Source organism: Alexandromys fortis, unplaced genomic scaffold (assembly GCF_014885135.2).
Source record: "Alexandromys fortis isolate MF-2015 unplaced genomic scaffold, M_Fortis_MF-2015_v1.1 scaffold_88, whole genome shotgun sequence".
Classification (NCBI taxonomy): domain Eukaryota; kingdom Metazoa; phylum Chordata; class Mammalia; order Rodentia; family Cricetidae; genus Alexandromys; species Alexandromys fortis.
Window position 1 is genome coordinate 5,718,782 of NW_026067961.1, and position 19,535 is coordinate 5,738,316.

General features: G+C 46.7%; 1 protein-coding gene across 2 annotated transcripts in view; it reads left to right on the plus strand.

Moving 5' to 3' along the window:
- The first annotated feature begins 6,096 nt into the window (after window positions 1–6,096).
- The window catches only part of Ube4b (ubiquitination factor E4B), a 99,470-nt gene continuing 86,031 nt past the window's right edge, over window positions 6,097–19,535 (plus strand). For both annotated transcript variants that reach the window (XM_050153345.1, XM_050153344.1), the window contains exon 1: window positions 6,097–6,245. In XM_050153345.1, the coding sequence (XP_050009302.1) occupies window positions 6,222–6,245 (24 nt within the window). In that variant the 5' untranslated portion in view covers window positions 6,097–6,221. The remainder of the gene's footprint in view (window positions 6,246–19,535) is intronic.

Sequence of the window (19,535 nt, forward strand, 5' to 3'; positions counted from 1 at the left end):
TTTTTTTTTTTTTTTTTTTTTTTTGAGACAGGGTTTTTCTGTAGCTTTGGAGCCTGTCCTAGAACTAGCTCTGTAGACCATGCTGGCTTCAAACTCCCAGAGATCTGCCTGCCTCTGTCTCCTGAGTGCACCACCACCACCTGGCTGACCATGGCAAGTTTTATAAAGAAAAACATTTAATTGAGTCTATTATCATCATGACAGGGATCATGGTGGTGTGCAGGCAGATATGGAGCTGGAGCTGAGAGGGCTATATCTTGCATGGAACAGGAAGTAGACTGACACACTGGGCAGGGTCCTGAGCATAGGAAATTTTAAGGCCTGCCCCCGCAGTGACACACTTCCTCCAACAAGGGTATACCCACTCCAAAAAAGCCAACCTTCTAATAGTGCCACTCCCTATGCGATTATGGGGTCAATTACACTCAAACTACCACACTTGGGTACAGCTTGATCTCCACAGGACTGTGTAGCTATGCCTAACGATAGCCACGTGTGGTTGCTAAACCCAGGAAGTAAGCCAGTGCTGCTGACTCAAAGGGCCTTGATTCATTCTTTTTAGGAACCCCTCATCATACAGCATTATGGGCAAAGCCCTATACAGGACATGGAGGTGAGCTGGTCAATTAAGACATACTAATCATGACCTTGCCTGTGACATACAGACAGACAAGGGGAAAAAAAACAGAGAGCTAGACTACATGCTAGTTACATGTCAAAAATGTTTAAGACAAAGCATGAGCAACATCTGTAGGCTTTTTCTTTCTTCCTTTCCTGGGGATGTGGCTCAGTGGCCTCTCCCCAGTCCTGTGCAAAGGAAAAGGAGTTCATCTGGTAGAGAGCTTAGCAGGTAAAGGTACACTTCCCACCAAGCCTGTGTGCAATCCAGAAACCGACACAGTGGAAGGAAAGAACCGATTCTAGAAGTTGTCTGGCTTTGCAAGAACGAAGGCTTGAGTTCAACCACTGTATGGAGGCATGTGCTTGTCAGCCCACAACTGGGGAGGTGGAAACAGGAGGATCCCAGGGCTCACTGGCTAGTGTCTAACCAACAAGAGACCCTGTTTCAAAGGAGGTGGATGGTGTTCCTGAGAGGATATCCAAGATTGTCCCCTGGGCTCACACACATGCACACACACACACACATAGATGTGCACATACACAAACAGGAACACATGCATGTATACTTTTTTTTTTTTTTGGATTTTCTTTTTTTTCTTTTTTTTGATTTTTGAGACAGGGTTTCTCCGTAGCTTTTGGTTCCTGTCCTGGAACTAGCTCTTGTAGACCAGGCTGGCCTCGAACTCACAGAGATCCACCTGCCTCTGCCTCCCAAGTGCTGGGATTAAAGGTGTGCACCACCACTGCCTGGCTATGCATGTATACTTTTGGTAAATTAATGAATGCATGAAGGAGGAAACTACATTTAATCCTAAACCTAAAAGCTAAGAAGGAATAAACCATGCAAAATCCAGGAGATGAGTCTTCCAGGCAAAGGAGACACGGTGTCAGGCGTCAAGGAGGGAAAACCTTTACCTTTCTGAACCATGAAAGGGCAGTGGAGTTGAAGGACTACAGGTGGCAGGGTGTAGTGTTGGCAGAGGTTGTTCGTTTGTTTTCGGGTGCTTAGACCTGAAATAATCACACAGAAACTATATTACTTGCAATACTGCTTGGCCAATAGCTTAAGCGTATTTTCAGCTAGCTCTTATATCCTAAACTAAATTAATCTGTGCAGCACCATAAGGTCGTGGCCCACCGGCAAAGTTTTGGTGGGCTCTGGGGGAGGCATCTGTCTCCTGTGACAGCTATATGGCTTCTCCTTGACTCCGCCTACTCTCTATATCTCTGTTCAGACTTTCTGCCTGGCTTTATACTGCTAAGCCATTGTGTGAAAGCAGCTTTATTCATTAACCAATAAAAGTAACATATATACACAAGGACTTCCCACACCATTTCGCCTTTTCTGTTTAAATAAAAAGGAAGGTTTTAACTTTAACATAGTAAAATTACATATAACAAGACAGGTATCAAGCAAGAATTATAGTTACAATATTTATGCCAACTTTATCTTTGATTATAACTAAAGAAAACTATAACTATATCTATTCTTTTTATTTATTTATTTTTTTTGGTTTTTCAAGACAGGGTTTCTCTGTGGTTTTGGAGCCTGTCCTGGAACTAGCTCTTGTAGACCAGGCTGGTCTTGAAGTCACAGAGATCCTCCTGCCTCTGCCTCCCGAGTGCTGGGATTAAAGGCGTGCGCCACCACTGCCCAGCTACTATATCTATTCTTTAACTCCATCAAAGACTTCAGAAGGATATAGTATTACCTAAATAAACAGGAAGTGCATTGTAAGCAACTTCCAAGAGAAGACAAGAGAGACAGGTAGCTCAAATGCAGCAGACCTTATGGCTCCTGCCTAAGCAGGAGCTTAGGTTTAGTTAAGTGGAGGTTAATTAGGCAGCTGCCTGTATAGCAGCTCTGCCTCGGCTAATCATCTTACAGGAGAAGAGATTCATCTGGCCTACAATTTTGTAGGTTCCACTCTGTGATTAATTGCTCCCACTGTTTTTGGGCCCAAAGCAAGGGAGAACATCATTATGGAGGGGTGGTGAGTGAGACTTTGCACTTTATTTTCAGAATGCAGAACAGGGATGTGTAGCATGACTCCTAATTATTCTTTTTAAAATTTAACTTATTTTATTTTTTTTATCTTTTGGCTTTTCGAGACAGGGTTTCTCTGTGGTTTTGGAGCCTGTCCTGGAACTAGCTTTTGTAGACCAGGCTGGTCTCAAACTCACAGAGATCTGCCTGCCTCTGCCTCCCGAGTACTGGGATTAAAGGCGTGCGCCACCACCGCCTGGCTTCAATCTTTTATTTTACATACCAATTTCAGTTCCCTTTCCCTCCTCTCCTTCCACTTCCCCTACCTTTCCCCCACCCTCTAATTGTTCTTAATAATAGAAACTCGGAGTCATATATTAGGGGGTGAAAGCTAAAGGATCAGAGAAGCAGAGCACTCACTACAGAGCTCTTATCTCTACCAATGCTCAGACCTCAAAAGGGGCGATCCTGTCTCTACAAATCTCTGTAGCTACACAGAGAAACCCTGTCTCGAAAAACAAAAAAAAAATTTTTTTAATTGGCATCCTGGCCCTTCCACCGCATGCTTCTTTGTTATAAGCCTAAAGGTAACAGGTCCAAGTCTCCATGAACCAAAAAAACACACTCTCTCTCTCTCTCTCTCTCTCTCTCTCTCTCTCTCTCTCTCTCTCTCTCTCTCTCTCTCTCTTGAGACAGGGCCTCTCTAGATAGACCTGGCTGTTCTGGAACTCACTATGTAAACCAGACTGGTCTCAAACTGACAGAAATCTGCCTGCCTCTGCCTCTCAAGTGCTGGGACAAGGTGTATATGCCACCACACCTGGCTAGGAATATTGTTTGACATTAAAGAAATGAAACACTTCTGATGTGCTGCAAGACACATGAATCATGGGGGCCAGATGAGCAGATTGTTTGTGATGGTGCACACCAGTAGACAAATGCTGAAGAGCGTTCAGGAGCCGGGGAATCTGAGCTCCATCTGGGCTACACAGAAAGAATAAAGGAAAGAAAGAAAGAGGGCTGGAAAGATGGTTCAGTGGTTAAGAGCATTTGCTCCTTACAGAAGACCTGGGTTCAGTGCCCAGGCCCTGTGTGTGGCTCATCTGTAACTCCAGTTCCAGGGGGATCTGATACCCTCTGCTGGCCTCCTCAGGCACTGCACACATGTTGTGTACATACATACATGCAGGCAAAACATATGTACCCATAAGGGAAAGCTAAAAAAATAAAGATTTATTAAGAAAAAGGAAGATGGAAGGATGGAAGAGAAAGAAAATACAAGAGAATGTGAGAAAAGAGGAAGAGTCACTGGAAGTAGAATATTTGCTTTATTTGTTGTGAAAGGTGCAGATTAGATGAATCCATGGAGACAGAAGGCAGATTAGTTACAGGAGGTAGTGGTAGGAAGAGGAGGGACATTTAGTGTGTTGGAGGGTTCCTTTCTTGGGTGATTAAAATGTTCTGGAATTAGAGAGCAATGATGTTAATCAGCTATAACTATCTTACAGCCATTGTATACTTTAAATGTGTGATTTAATCTGAGGTTACATGGCAATTACGATGTTTTTTTAAAGAAGACAGTGTAATTAGCATCAGTGTTAACTAGGGGTCCAGAACAGCTCACACAGAATTCCTTTCCTGAAAAGTAGAAAGCCTTCCTGAAAAGCCTGCAGACTTCAATTTTAGTTACAGATTCTTTGCATATCTAGTAGTCATGTTCCCATTTTTAGCATGTAGCAAACAAATTGTAGCTATTTTAGTCACTTCTCGGCCTTTCGACTAAGATCAAATGTAACTCTTTTAGGCTAGAGTGGAATGTTTAAGATTGTCGTTCAACTAGGAGTAGCTGTGCACTCCTAATCCTAACACTTGGGAGGGTGAGGCAGGCTGATCTCCGTGAGTTCGAGGCCAGCTCAGTTTACATAGCCAGTTCCAGGCCAGTGAGACCCAGATACAAATAATAAAGAGACATAAATAAATGGTACAGTTTGATAGTCTGTGATGGCGGTGCACACTCCAGCGTCAGGCAGGAGTGATGGCGGTGCACACTCCAGCGTCAGGCAGGAGGATTTCAAATTTGAGACAATCTGAGATACATAGCAAGATTCTGTTTAAAGAACAGTTAAGAACAAGATTATGGCTTTTGTACGCCAGACAATATATATTTTGTGGCCAATTCCGGATTTTCATGGTACTGTTACTTTGCTCAATTTAGACATATATTGTAAAGAAGTTTTTGTCGGGCTGAGCGGGCTGTACAATGGGCTTCCTTAAGAAGCTGTTCAACACATTTCTCAATCATTTGAAATGTCTCTCATCACTGACACTTTCAGATTGTATCAGTACTCTCGAGCACAAAGAAGAGCGCCTCTCTAAAAGAACAAGGTAAAATAAAATAAATTAAGTTCCTATTAGTTTTCTTTCATGGGCTTTCCTGGGGGAGGGGAAGAGCGCAACAAGGCATCTGCAGCCTGGTGCAAAAACGCTCCCCGCAGAGAGCAAACGTTTCTCCGATTCCTCTCTTCTGGTTTCTGCGGCAGCTCGCAGCATCCAAGAGGTGCGGGTGGCCCTTTTCCCATGTCATTAGACAGCAAACCCGCGTAGCGAAAACCCTAGGGGCCAAGCAAGCGACCCTGGCAAGGCCAAGCCTACCCGAGCCCCGCCCACCGCGCCCCTCGCCTCCGCGCGGTCTCTATGGAAACGCACCGTCCCGCCTCCCTCCCTGCTCAGCCTGGCAGCTCTCCTCCCACCCCTCCCCCCCGCCTGGCGCGCTGGGGGGAGGGGGTGGGGCAGGAGGCGGGGACAGGATGCAGGGGAAGAGGAAATCGGCGGCGCGGCTCCCGTCGCTTATTGGCTGCCGCGTCCGGGCGCCAGAAGCCCCGCCTCCCCAGCGAGGATCACGTGATCCCTTTCAAAGATGGCCGCCCTGTTGTTTTGATGAATAATACTTGGTGGGGCGAGGGGGTAAGAGTAGGGTTGGAGGGGTAGGAGGATTCACGCTTCCAGCGAGGGCTTCGCCAGTCTCGTCCCTCCCCTCCCCCCACCAGGGTTCTTGCGTGGAGGCGGGGCGAGCCTGGCCTGCTTTTTAGAGGGGAGGGGCTTCCCGGTCCAGCGCTCTAGCTGGGCTGCCGTAGGGTCGCGGCGCCTCGGGGGCATCCAGTGTGCAGCGGAGCCGTTCCCGCCAGGGGCCGAGGGTGGGACCCGGAGCTGGGTCTGCGGGAGAGAAACGCAGCTGCCGCGTCACCGCCACGAAGACACGGCGCGCAGCGGGCACGAGCCGAGCTGGAGACCGCGCCGCCCGCTCTGGGTAACCTGGGAAGCTAGGGGAGTCCGTGGAGCCTGGAGAGGACCCCGTAGCTGCGGTCGTGGCCAGAGGAGGCGGCTCAGGGCGCTTGCAGCTGGAGGAGGTTGGGGCCATCTGAGCGACCGGAGCCAAGGCGGTTCAGTGCCTCGTGTTCTTAGTTTTTAACCTCTGACTATGCAATTCTGAATCCTCCCCCATTGGGGGGGACCAGACAGCTCGCTAGATATCTTCCCATCTCCTTTGCTCCCGCCCTGATCTCAAGAACCGAGGATCTCTTCCCTAACGCCTTTCACCATTAAGAGGAAAGCGATGGAGGAGCTGAGCGCTGACGAGGTGAGGAGGCTGGGGCGTGGGGGGCGGGGGGGCACCTTGAAAGGATTACTTGGCAACTCTTTGGCGCTTTAGACGAGGACGATTTTGCGCTAGTAGTGTCGGGCTTTTGGGATGGGGAGGCGACGGAGATGGCATTTTTAAGAATAATGAGATATTATGGGAGTAGTCCATTCATCATCAGGTTGGTTGTATTGTAAGAAGCCCTTGCTCTGCTTTGGGCTACGGTCTCCTCAGTATGTTTACTCAATCACTAAAATACTCCAGGGGTAGAGAATGCAGGACCCCGGAAAGGGCCTCATGTTTTCTTCTTTATTCTCTTTCCTTGTATCTTCATTCGGAACTCCACTTGCTTTTTTCTTTTAGGGTCTGAAGACAAGGAGAACATCTTGAAGGTGTTCGGTCTTTTTAAAAGGGTTTTCAAGAAAGAGGGCAAGATTTAGATCATGGTATATTGTGTTTGCCTGTGTCTTTAGAGATTTAAAGAACACTTTTGTATAAAACCATAATATTTAATGGTTTTAAAAGGAAGTATTGGAAATCCCAGATACATGTAGCCATTTCATTGTATAAGTTGATCAAAGGTACCTTTGTGTTTGAGAGGTAGTTACAGATTTCTTGATATTGAACAAAGTGTATATCCTTAATAGTTTAAAAGATTCCAGTTAAATCGTAGTAATTTTAACAGACTACTAATGACTGCTGGTCTTCTATTTTACTTTTTTTTTTTTTTTTTAACTCCCCTCCCCCTTAAACTTGGGTTGTGCTGTGTATGATTGTCAGAAAAGCAGTGGCAGTTAGGGCACTAGGCATTTCCTGTGAGGTTGACTTTTCCCATCTTTCTACAAATTGAAGGCCTTCTTTTCAAGACCCTCACTGGTTTAATTTCTTCCACTGCTTCATGTAAACTTCCCCTGCAGAATATGAAAATAGTCATGTCATCAGGTTGGTTGGAAGAGGTTCTTGCTCACTTTTGGCCATGGTCTTCTCATGTTTGTTTAGTCACTAAAATTCTCCAGGGATGGAGCCTGCAGGTGGGTGAAGGGTCAGATGGGAAAAGAAACAATTTTGAGGATTGTGATACTTTAGTTAAGTCATTTTGTGTCAACTAACTTGGTTTTCCTCAACTACAGCAGGAGTGTAATCTCAAATCAGAAAAATCTAGAGCAGTTTCAGGAAATACTGCCTTGGAAACATCTGGTATTTTTTTTTTTTAAGTTTTTAAAAGTATTCCTCGATTTTTCTTTAGTTTTAAAAATACACAATCTGTGTTTTTCAGTAATCTTTTACTTCCAGAAAGTACTGTTTTTTTTCTTCTGACCTCTAAATAGTTTGTGTTTTAGAGGCCTTTACAGATTTGAGTTTTTACTAATTTTTTTTCAAACCATAAAGTATACAGACTGGCCACAGATACTGTGTCAAAGGTGTCTTTTCATTTTGCTTAGTTCTTGAGATTGTGTAACTCTCTTAGTGACCCTGAAAGGAATACATATAATCTTTGTGGAAGAAATTTTTCAAGGTCAACAGGACACTAAAACATTTATGAAAAATTAAATTCACCAGTGCAGGATTAGTATAAAGTTAATGTCAGCAAATTAGTTGGCCTGACCACAATGGCAGTATAATAAGTGGTCTTTTTTCCCCCTCATTAGAACCTAGACCAGAATCTCTTTATAAAGTTGTTTTTTTTTTTTTTTTCCTTTTCTTCTTTTTCCCTTTCTTGCATCTAACTGGGTAGCCCTGGCTGGCCTCCAACTCAGAGATATCCCTGCCTCTGCTATGAATGCTGGGAATTAAGTTGTGTACCAGCTTGCCTAGCTTTAATCCAGTTTCTTTTTTTTTTTTTTTTTTTTTAGTTTTTTGAGACAGGGTTTCTCTGTAGCTTTGGAGCCCTGGCACTAGCTCTTGTAGACCAGGCTGGCCTCGAACTCACAGAGATCCGCCTGCCGCCTCTGCCTCCCGAGTGCTGGGATTAAAGGCATGCGCCACCAACGCCCGGCTAACCCAGTTTCTTTAATACTGGGTTACGTATATTTCTCAACAGATAAGTTTCCAAAGGTTTTTTTGCTCTTGTATTGTTACTTTGTTAGTAGAAACCTGTATCACAGATATCGCAGGTGATGTTAATTTGGATTTGGTAAAAAGATAACACACGTGTGTTATTGACTGTTGAAGGATAGCTTCAGAATTAAAGCAGTCATACCAGCGATTCCCTCATCTGAAGTTAGGAAACTGGGTTAAATCAGAGTTTCATATTTTAACAAAACGAGAATATTTGTTAATATTCTCACAATACAGGCTAGAAGAATAAAAACTGGTTTAACCAGACTAGGTCCCTTTTTCATGGGTCCCCTTGGATTCTCTTCTTTTTTCTGCGTATTTGAAAGGTTGTTGGCCTGCATTGCTGTGTGTTATTTATGCAGTGCTCTACAGTGAGCTCTGTACTCCTCAGAGCAGAGCTGGGACTAAGTTCAGCCTCCTTTAACCTCTTTACATTCCGCAGCATCATCGTTTGCATTATGTTCCTGCTACTCACGTGTTGTTCTTGTGGACCAAGGCAGTGCTGCAAGAAGGGCAGGGGTTTTCAGCTGCTTTTCAGCAGTGGTGATGAAATTGCCTTGAAATGATTCGTACCTTTTCTGCCCCTTTTTCTCTTGTAAATCTTTCTGACCTACTTCTGAGAGGTGGTTGCCTGGGACTCAGGGTGTGGTCAAGGTTTAGAAGAGTTAAGTGTTATTCCCAAATGTAGCATATATGACCTTGGATTTTTCTTTATTTTTTTATTTATTTTTTAAAATCATATTTATCATATTTATCAGTTTTTTTTTTTGTTTTGTTTTGTTTTGTTTTTTGAGACAGGGTTTCTCTGTAGCTTGGAACTTCTCCTGGAACTAGCTTTTGTAGACCAGGCTGGCCTTGAATTCAGAGATCTGTGTCTCTTTGTCTCCCGAGGGCTGGGATTAAAGGTGTGTGCCACCACCGCCCCTTGGATTTTTCTTTATTTTTATTTCAGGGTGTGGCTATATATTCCAAGCTAACCTTAGATTTGTAATCCTCCTGCCTCAGCTTCCCAAATGCTGGGATCACAGAATAGCAGTGTTCTCTAAGTGGAAAAAGATTGACAGTTGTGAACAGCCTTAGAATCCTGCACTTTGCATGGTGCAGCCATTGTTTTATTTGGCAAAATAATTCAATGAAGTAGGAACCAGTTTGTATATTTTATAGGTGAGGAAACAGATTTAGGTTAAATAACTTGGCAAAAGAGACCTGGTTTAGAAGTCACATGGTTGGAATTCAAACTCCAGGCTCCTGATTCCCAAGCCCCCTTTATTACATTTCACTGTTTACCAGTTGGCCATTGACTGATCACAGCATTTGTATAAATATCCTATTACCATGATCTCGCGGACACTCCCAGTTTCTGTAAGGCGGTGTTTTTTGTGAGTACATTTATAATGTGGTCTGGTCCTTTTGGAATTGACTGATGTGCAGTAATGTTCCCTCACCAATTCCCCCTAACCCAGCCTCAAATGGTTCACTCCATAAGTTAGGAGGTTTTGTTGGGGGATGGAGATAGGAACCTAAAATGTACAATATACAGGGGCTGGAGAGATGGCTTAGCAGCTAAAAGCACTTGCTCTCGGAGAGGACCCAGGTTCAGTTCCCACCAGCCACATGGTGGCTTTCAGACATCTGTATCTCCAGTCCCAGGGGGTCTGGTGTCGTCCTCTTCTGACTTCTCCAGGCACCGGGCACATATGTGGTCATACGCACATATGCACACAAAATACTCATACACATAAAGTAAAACAACATTTATTTTAATGTACAGTGTAGCTGTGTGATGTCACTTGCACATGAGACACTCAGAATAGGAAGAAGGGATGCCCTGTGGAATGAGGTCTTAATTAAGACATTATAAAAAAGTTATGTTGTATTTTTGCCCCTGAAGTACTGGGAGTTGGGTGTGAGGGACAGGTGCTCTGAAAACAACACCAAGTCCTGGCACTGGGGCGGTTGGAATTGTTTGCTGGTGGCACTGGCTGTCATCAGCCTTGGAGAGCTGTCTGAAAGTTTCAGCTCTCTGAGACTGATTTCTCCCCTGCAGGGTGTTAAGGCTTTAAGATGACTGGTAGGAGGCCGTTGTTAACCATGTGTCAGGCGGTAGAGCTCCATGGGATGGAGATATTGACAGTGAGACGTGGAGGCAGGCACACCAGGCATTGATGGTGAGATGTGGTGAGCAAGCACACCAAGGTGTTGATGGTGAGATGTGGTGAGCAGGCACACCAGGCGTTAATGGTGAGACGTGGTGAGCAGGCACACCAGGTGTTGATGGTGAGACGTGGGGGCGGGCACACCAGGCGTTGATGGTGAGACGTGGGGGTGGGCACACCAGGAATAAATACTGAGGTTCTAAATTAGTCTGCTTCCCCCCCCCCTCTTTTCTTCTTTCCTTCTTGTTTGAAATGAGATCTCACTGTCCATAGCCCTGACTGCTGCCCTAGTACCCTCTGTGGTCCACGCTGGCCGCAGCCTTGCAGATTTCTGCTTCTGCCTCCCAGGGCTGGGGTGTGCTCTCATGGCCCATGCTAGAACCATAATAGAATGCTTCACTAACTTCATCCAGTTCCAACACCAGCTGTGAAGGGGAGAGGGATGGAAACTCAAACCCTTGGTTCTAACTAGGAGCAGGGTTGATTGGGCTTGGACACGGACAGATTTTAGAGAAGGCAAGGTGAGTTCTTTGAGATTGTTGAAAGTGTTGTTAGTCTGGTGGTACAATTCCACTGGGAGGGTGCTGGTCCAGCATTCCTGAGCCCCTGGATTCCATTCCCAGCACTGTATATAACCAGATATGGCGGTGCATTCCTGTATTTGAGAGTTTGGGACACAGAGAAGGATGAGAAGTTAGTTTGAGGTTGTCTTCAGCTACATAAGAGTACAAAGCCGGCCTGGAACACATGAAGCTTGTATCAAAGATACCCAATAAATAGATGCGTTCACCTGGTGTCTCCCACCTAACCTGTATACTCTTAATGCATCAGCCCCCTTTTTCTCTCTTTCTTACCCAGAGATACACATTTATTTAGTTATTTATTTATTTTGAGGCAGGTTTTCCCTGTGCAGCCCTGGCTGTCATCCCACTGGAGACCAGGCTGGCCACAAACTCAGTGATCTACCTGCCTCTGCTTCCTGAGTGCTGGGATTAAAGGCGTGCACTACCAGTGCCTGGCCGTTTATTTTATTTTTAAGTGTGTGTGTGTGTGTGTGTGCATGCATACGTACGTGCGTGTGAGAGAAAGAGAGAGTGAGCTACTTGTACATGCAGTTGCCTTCAGAGACAAGAGACAGACCTTCCTGGACTTGGATTACAGATGGTTGGTTGTGAGACTTCTAATGTGGGTACTAGGGGGCCAAACTCAGGTCTTCTGCAAGAGCAGTGTTTGCTTCTCATTGTTGAACTGTCCAGTCAGCCTTTTGCCTCCTCTTTTTTTTCTTCCTTTGACAGGGTTTCTCTGTGTAACAGTCCTGGCTGTCTTAGAATTCGCTCTGTAGTCCAGTCAGAAATCTGCCTGTTGCCGCCTTCCAAGTGCTGGGATTAAAGGTCCCACTGCCTGGCTCTTTGCCTCAGACTAGGGCAGTGGTGGTACACTCTTTTAATCCCAGCGGATCACTGTGAGTTCAAGGCCAGCCTGAACTATAGAGGAGTTCCAGGACAGGCTTCATAGATAAAACAAAACAAAAAAAAAAGAAGAAAAAAAATAAGGAAAGGCCGGGCAGTGGTGGTGGGAGGCAGAGGCAGGCTAAGCTCTGAATTCCCCTGACACCTTTGCTATTATCTCTATTTTACAGATAGGAAAATCAAGGTTAATAGAAGTTAATTAGCTTGCCAAAAGGCATGTAAATAGACGAGCACTCTACCAGTTGAACCACACATAGCTCTAAGGCATACAGCCAGTTTAATGTGGGATCTGGATCCCAATCTAGAGCCTAATTGTGGAGTTCTCAGTCTCTTTTCTAAAGCACCATTAGAAACCTCCCTTTACGAGTAGGGAAGAGGGGCAGTGGGAACCAGGAGACTTTTATTCTCCAGTTGTGGCTGAGAGTACAGGCCTCAGAAAGCCCCGATGCTGTGTGGCTTGAAGGCGGGAAGGCATCTGTAGTGGGCTTAGTCGCGGTTTGCCCTTAACTTTGCTGCTTTTCCTTGCTGTATGCCCAGTTATACTGAGACCTGCTTCTAGGGATCTTCATTTTCCTCAAAGGAGGCAGATACATAGGCACAGCAGACAGTTTTTCATGATCATCCCTATAAAGGGAAATAAAGTAGCCTGAAAAGATAGAGAACACTGGGGTGGCTTTTGTGGTTTTTGTTTTATTATTTGTATGCCAGAATGTAGAGCTGCATAGGTGGTTATGAGACATCATGTCGGTGTTAGGTGCTTTTAACCACTGAAGCCATCTCTCTAGCTCCAAAACATTGGTAAAATAAATTATTATTATTATTATTTAAAGATAGGGTCTCAATATGTAGCTCTGTCAGGCCTGGAACTCTATGTAGACCAGTCTGGCCTCAGACTCACAGAGATCCACCTACCTCTGCTTGAGGTCTGGGATTAAAGTCAGTTATTCCCACAGTTGGCATCTTTGAAGGGAGAGAAGCTTTGCTGTGTAACCCAGGCTGGCCTCAAACTCCTGAGCTTAGAAGAGCATCAACCTCCTGAGTAGCTGAGACTCTAGGCGTGTGACACTGCCCTTGGCTTAGGAGAAGGTGTCTTGCGTCTGTGCATGTGTGTGCATGCATGCATGCCTATATGAAGACCAGAAGAGTCTTTTCGCTTGCTGGCCTCCTATTTTCTGATAGGCCTCCTTGTTTGTCTTTTGTTCTATTGCTGTGGAGAGACGCCATGATCATGGCAGTACTTACAAAGGAAAGCATTTAGTAGAAGCCTTGGAGTTTCAGCGGCTTAGTCCATTATTATCATGGTGGGGAGCCTGGTGGCAGGTGAAGTAGTTGAGTGCTGCTGTATCCTGATCTGCAGGCAGAGAAAAAGAAGATGCTGGGCCTGGTGTGGGCTTTTTGAAACCGCAAAGCGCTGTGATGCTCTTCTGCCAGCAAGGCTACTTCTTTATCCTTCTCAAATAATGCCACCTCCCAATAACAAAGCTTTTAACTATATGAACCCATAGAGGGAGTATTCCCCCGCCCCCACCTCCCACAAGTCTTCTCTGTATTGCACTGACTGTTCTGGAACTTACTCTGTAGACCACCCTGGTCTGGAACTCAGAGATCCGTCTGCCTCTGCTCCCAAGTGCTGGGATTAAAGGAGTGCGCCACTTGGGTCCTTGGGGTTTGCTGTGTGGTGGCCATAGTGGTGAGAGCTGGAGTCTTCTAGAGTTCTCCCCTGTGCATGTCAGCCAGGATGCCTCCCTGTTTCCACATCTTAGTATCTGGAGCCGGGAAGCTTCTCACTGTGGCTAGTGTAATTATTCTCGACTAATTGGTATGTGACACAGCCATTTCCTGGCCATGTGCAAATCTGGTTCTACCTGTTGATGTCGTCCCTTTGAGCACTAGACCTGCTGAGTTTGCTTGCCTTTTTGAGTGTCTTTAAAAAACAAACATGCTTTGGGTTGGGAAATGGCTCAGAGGCTAAAGTGTGCCTGCTCCGCAAGCTTGAGGAGAGTGAGTGAAGTCTGGAGCCCCTGGTGCCCACCCAGAAAGCTGCTATGGTGCTTGAGCCTTGACGCCAGCCTTGAACAGGGAGACGAGATCCCCGGACTGATGGTCAGCAAGTCAAGTGAATTGAGGAACACCAGGTTTCGTGGGAGACCCTGTCTCAAAAGCCAGGGCAATAGAAGCGACACCAGCAGCAGGCCTGTGGCCTCTGCATGGGGTACGCACCACATACAAGTTTATAGCACACTGTGCTTTCACGTGCCACCGTCAGGGCGCGCTCCTCTGTCTAAGGTGGGATGGAAATAGCACTAGGGTCTGGGTTTGCCATTGGAGTCCTGTCAGCAACTCTTCATTGTAAGGCGACAACCAATATGTTATCAGCGTTAGAAGGGCAGAAAGTGGCTTCATGAAGCTGTGCTGCTCTTGTTCCATGAACATGTAGTTAGAGTTGCATTTTGTTTTGTTTTTGAGACAATTTCACAATATAGCCTTAGCTGGTCTGCAGTGCACTCTCTATATAGATCATGCTGGCTTTGAACTCACAGACGTCTGCCTGCCTCGGCCCCCAGAGTGCTGGGATTAAGGTGTGCACTGCCTACCACACCAGCCTCTAGGGCCTGCTTTCACACCGACCACGCATCCGAAGGTCAGAGGCACCTCACATTGTTTAGAAAGAGACCTCAAAGCAAAGCGACCATGCATGACCTTGTTTTTGTCTCCTTTTCGCACAGGGTCTCACTGTGTCCCAGGTTGGCCATGCACTCGGGCTATAGGCTGCTTGTGCCTGTCTGTTGACGGGGCATTTTGTTGGGGGTTCATGGGCAGCCTTAGGCGGCGCAGCTGCCCGTCTGCAGCAGTGAGACTTTTGCTCTTGTCCTTTTCTTTCTTGAGACAGGGTCTCACCATGTAGCCCTGGTTTTCCTGGAATTTGCTGTGTAGACCAGGCTGCTGGCCCTGCTTCAGGAATGCACTTGTCTCAGCCTCCCCGGTGCTGGACTAACGGTGGGCACCAGCATGTCCAGCTAACAGCTCGGAGTTTATAAAATTAATTCTGTACGTGGTTTTAGACGATGGGGCTATTGCAGTGAACAAATAGGAACCTTCTGCCCACGGAAGGCTTGCACTGCATCTTAGCGTTCCTGTTGTGATGCAGGCAGGCAGGCAGGCTGAGCAAAGCAGCTTGAGGAGGGGAAGGAAGGGCTTATTTCGTGTTACAGCTCTCCGGTCACACTGTCACCGAGAGAAGCCAGGGAAGGAACTGAAGGCAGGAACCTGGAGGCAGGAGCTGAAGCAGAAGCCACGGAGGAACAGCAGTTACTGGCTTGCTCACTAGCCTTCTTCCATAGCCCACCTGCCTAGGGGATGGAGCTGCTCACTGGGCTGAGCCCCTCCCATGTCAGTTGTCATTCAAGACACAGTTTTACAGACACCAGCACAGGCCCATCTGGTCTGGGTAACCCCTCAATTGAGACTTTCCAAATGATAAGCTGTGTTAAGTTGACAATAAAAACTAGCTAGCACATATTTGGTATTATGTTATCAAAGAATCCTTTTTGTCTTCTGTGAAGAGGATAGATCAAGAGGGAAATGGTGAATTCAGAGAGGTTAGGAGGCTGTTGCAGAAGTCCCAGGGAGAGGCTGTGTGTGTGTGGGGGGGGGGTGCGGGGGTAGCCGGTGGTGGTGGTAGTGGAGAACGTGAGTGAGTCAGACCATCAGTGGTTTGGAGAACAGGCAGACTTGGGTGATGGGCTGGCTGGCTGTGGGGTTCAGAGAGAAGTTGAGGATGCTGGAGGAGTCAGCGCGTTACTCCGTCGATGGTGATGAAAGAGATACTGAAGCCAGGTGGCCAGCCGTTGATTTCTCTCTGACAGAAGTCTGCCAGGAGAAGAGGACTGGTGTGGCCACTCTGCTCATCAGGGCCCAGCCACTGTCTTGGGTTTGTTTCCCTGACTAAGGCTTGGTCTCCTGGCCGTGTGTGTCCACCTGCATTTCGTCAGAGAGGAGAGGAGAAGGGCAGGCACAGCTCGGAAGAGGTGCACATCGTGTGCCTCAGCCCCCGGCACGGTTACTTGTTGGGAAGGCTGAGAAATAGTTTTCACTGGACAGCCACACGTTCAGCCGAAAGTTTTCATGTTAGGGACTTCCGTCTAGACCTTCCCAGATCTAAAACTGCACCCTCCCGAGGGAGACAGCCCCACATTAACTTTTAAGTCCAGGAACCTTAAATGAAAACACAAGTTCTCTCCTGCCACTACTCACGTGTGCTGGAGTAGGGCTAGGGTGTTGGGAGTGCCTTGCTGGGAGAGGAAAGAATGTAGCTTGTGGGCATACCCCTGCCTGGCCTTTGACCATTGTCACCTCCTTCTAGGGCCTTGTGTGAGGGCTTACTTTTGTATCGGTATGGGTTTCTGACCTCCCAACCAGCAACCCTTTTGGTCCCTCTGTGGCTCCTCATTTTCCCCAGTTGTCCTAGTTGGGATTTCTATTGTGATGAAACACCAGGACCAGAGAAACTTGGGGAGGAAAGGGGTTATCCACTTTACACTTCTAGGTTCATCACTGAGGGAAGTCAGGGCAGGAACTCAAGCAGGAAGGAACCTGGAGGCAGGAACTGGTACCATGGAGGCTGCTGCTTACTGTTGCTCCTCAGGACTTGCTCAGCCTGCCTGCCTGCTGCCTGCCTGCTTTTTTCTGGTTTTTCGAGGCAGAGTTTCTCTGTGTAACAGCCCTAGCTGTCCAGGAACTCTGTAGAGCAGGCTGGCCTTTAACTCACAGAGATCCTCCTGCCTCTGCCTCCCAAGTGCTCGGGTTAAAGGCGTGCACCACCAGCACTTGTCTTCAGCCTTACAGGACCCAGGACCACTAGCTCAGGGTCGACTCCACTCACAAAGGGCTGGGCCTTTCCTCATCAATCACTGATTAAGAAAATTCTCTGCAGATCTGCCTACACCCTGATCTTATGGAGGCATTTTCTCAACTAGGGTTCCCTCCTTTCTGATGCCTCTGGCCTGTGTCAAGTTGACATAACATTAGCTAGTATACTTCTTCCTGAAGTAGGACAGTTTCTCCAGCTCCCGCCCCCTGAATGCTGACAAAGTTGGCTTTCTCCTGAGGAAACCTAAACTATAGGCCTGGGCACTCTTTAGCAGTTCCATCAGATCCCTGCTTGCTTCCTTTTATCCCTGGATGCTGGTGCCACATTCCCTACGGTGGCCTGAGGCCAGGAAATAATCAGATCTGAATTGTTCAGTGGCTGCCCTACAGCTGTAGGCTGTGTTGGCGGTTGAGCTGTTTGCTAAGATGTCATAGATTTAAACATTTTGCTTTATTTTATGTGTTGGGGAGGGGCAGAGCATAGGGGCTTGGCGAATGTGTGGAGGTCAGAGACCCCTTGCTAGAGCTGGCTCTCTCCTGCCACCTTCTGGAACCCAAGGATCAAACTCAGGTCGATAGGCTTGCAAGCAAGTGCTTTGCTTGTGGAGCAGCCTCAGTTACCCAGATGTCCTAAGTTTTACCAGATGACTTACTGAAGCCTAAGGAGGGTCACGTGCTCTCCATTCTGCCGCATCCATGCCCATGCTGACCCGAGTCAGGGTCATTAATATCTGTCAGTAAGGTCAGTGACTTCCACTTTCCAAAATCCGGAAGGTAGTTAGGATGGAGATTTAGCAGATACAACTGGATAATAATGGCCTAAGCAAGACAGAAGCTTAGCTGTTGATACGTATGTGTAAGTGTGTGTGCTGTCTGTGTGCTTGTAGGTGTGTCCAGATGTGCACACACATGTGTAAATGCCTCTGGAGAGGTCAAAATCAGATATCTTTATCACTTTTCACCATATTTTTTTGAGATGGTCTCTCTGAACCTGGAGTTCACTGATTGACTAGGCTGCCTGGCCAGTGAGCTCCAGGGATCTGCCTGTCTCTGCTCTCACCCTACACAATGGCCCAAAAATGCACTCCTTGAAAGCCCAGTGCTGGGGCCCTGAACTTGGCAGGTACTTTACCAACTGAGCCATTTTCCCAGCTTGTTTTTACAAATTGTGTGTGTGTGTGTTTCTGTCTATGTATTCTGCAGCACTGGTATGGAAGTGAGGACAGCTTCTGTGCAGTGGTTCCGGGCCATGAACTCAGGTTGTCAGACCTGCTTGGCAGTTGCTTAGGGAAAGATGTAGAGTGGACTTGGCAGTGTGGTTGTCCTGAGACCTTGGTAGGACCAGTTGTCCTGTTGCCTAAGTTAGAAGAGAATGGGGAGAGTGAGCTTGGAAGTGAGGTGTAGGCCCTGGGAAGCCCCCTGTACGTAGTGGTGGAAGCCATAAGTTTAAATGAGAAGAAAAGTTTGGAGAGCAGGTTCTTTTAAATTTTATTTTTCCCTATTCTGATCACTATTTTTATTAGAAAGCTAAGATGGGGATAGGATGCTGGAGGCTGGAGAGATGGCTCATTGGTTAAGAGCACTGCCTCCAGAGGGCAGGAATTTAATCTCCAGCACCCACATAGCAGCTCACAACCATCTGTAATTTCAGTTCCAGGGGATCTGATGCCCCCTTTTGGCCTCTGCAGGCACTGCAAACATATGGTGCACAAACATACATGCATACATGCAGGTAAAAACACATACACATAAGTCAGAAAGAAAATTAAGCTTGGGTTAATTTATTTATTCAGTAGTTATTTGTATACATCTGTATGTTTGTCTAGTCTGATGCTCTGGGCCTGAGTCCCGTATGTAAATTGTGAATCAGTCTAGAGAACACTGGATCATACTGTATTTTTCTTTTGGTTTTTAGAGGCAGTGCTTTCTTTACTCTGTAGCCTTGGTTTGTCCAGAACTCTCTGTGTAGACCAGCCTGGCTTTGAACTTGTGGCTCTTATTGCAAGTATATGTATGAGCTTAGAAAAGTCAGCTCTGATGGTTCATACTTGTAATTCCAGCTCCTCATGGGTCATATTGCGACTTCCAGCCCTTCCATTCTGGGCTGTATAGTGAGTTCCTGTCCATCCTGGGCTGTATAGTGAGTTCCACCCCGTCTAGTGAGTTCCCGCCCCTCCATCCTGGGCTGCATAGCGAGTTGCCGCCAGTCCTGGGCTACCTGTGTCCTTGTCTCAAAAGGACAACAGATTAAAAAAGAAACTGCTGACAAACGTGCAAATGATGAAAGATCTGGTTATTATTATCCAGTTTAATGTTAACAAATACATGTCGGGTGCCTTCTCAGGGGCATGCTGAGGTCGGGGATGAGAGAGGCCAGGTCCTCCAGTGAGCCAGCACTCCTGTCCGGGCACAGGAGCAAACAGCTGGAGTTGATGTGCTAAGTAGATGGGAAGAGCGTGCTGTGGGTGTGTGGAGGGAGCAGTTTATTCCAATGGGAGGTCTGAGGGTGTGCAGAATAGGCCAAAGAGGATAGAGACTTCACTATGTCCTCTGGGCAAACTGTTCATTGTTCTGGAATTGTTTCTAGGAGTAGATCTGGGATGCTGTTTTTGTTTCTGAGGCAGGGTGTTGTTTATGTAACTTATGTATACATCTGTTCTCACTTGTAGCCCAGGCTGCCCTCAGGTGGGTGCCTCGGTCTTCAAGTGTTGATTGCATGCATGTACCATCGTGCTCAA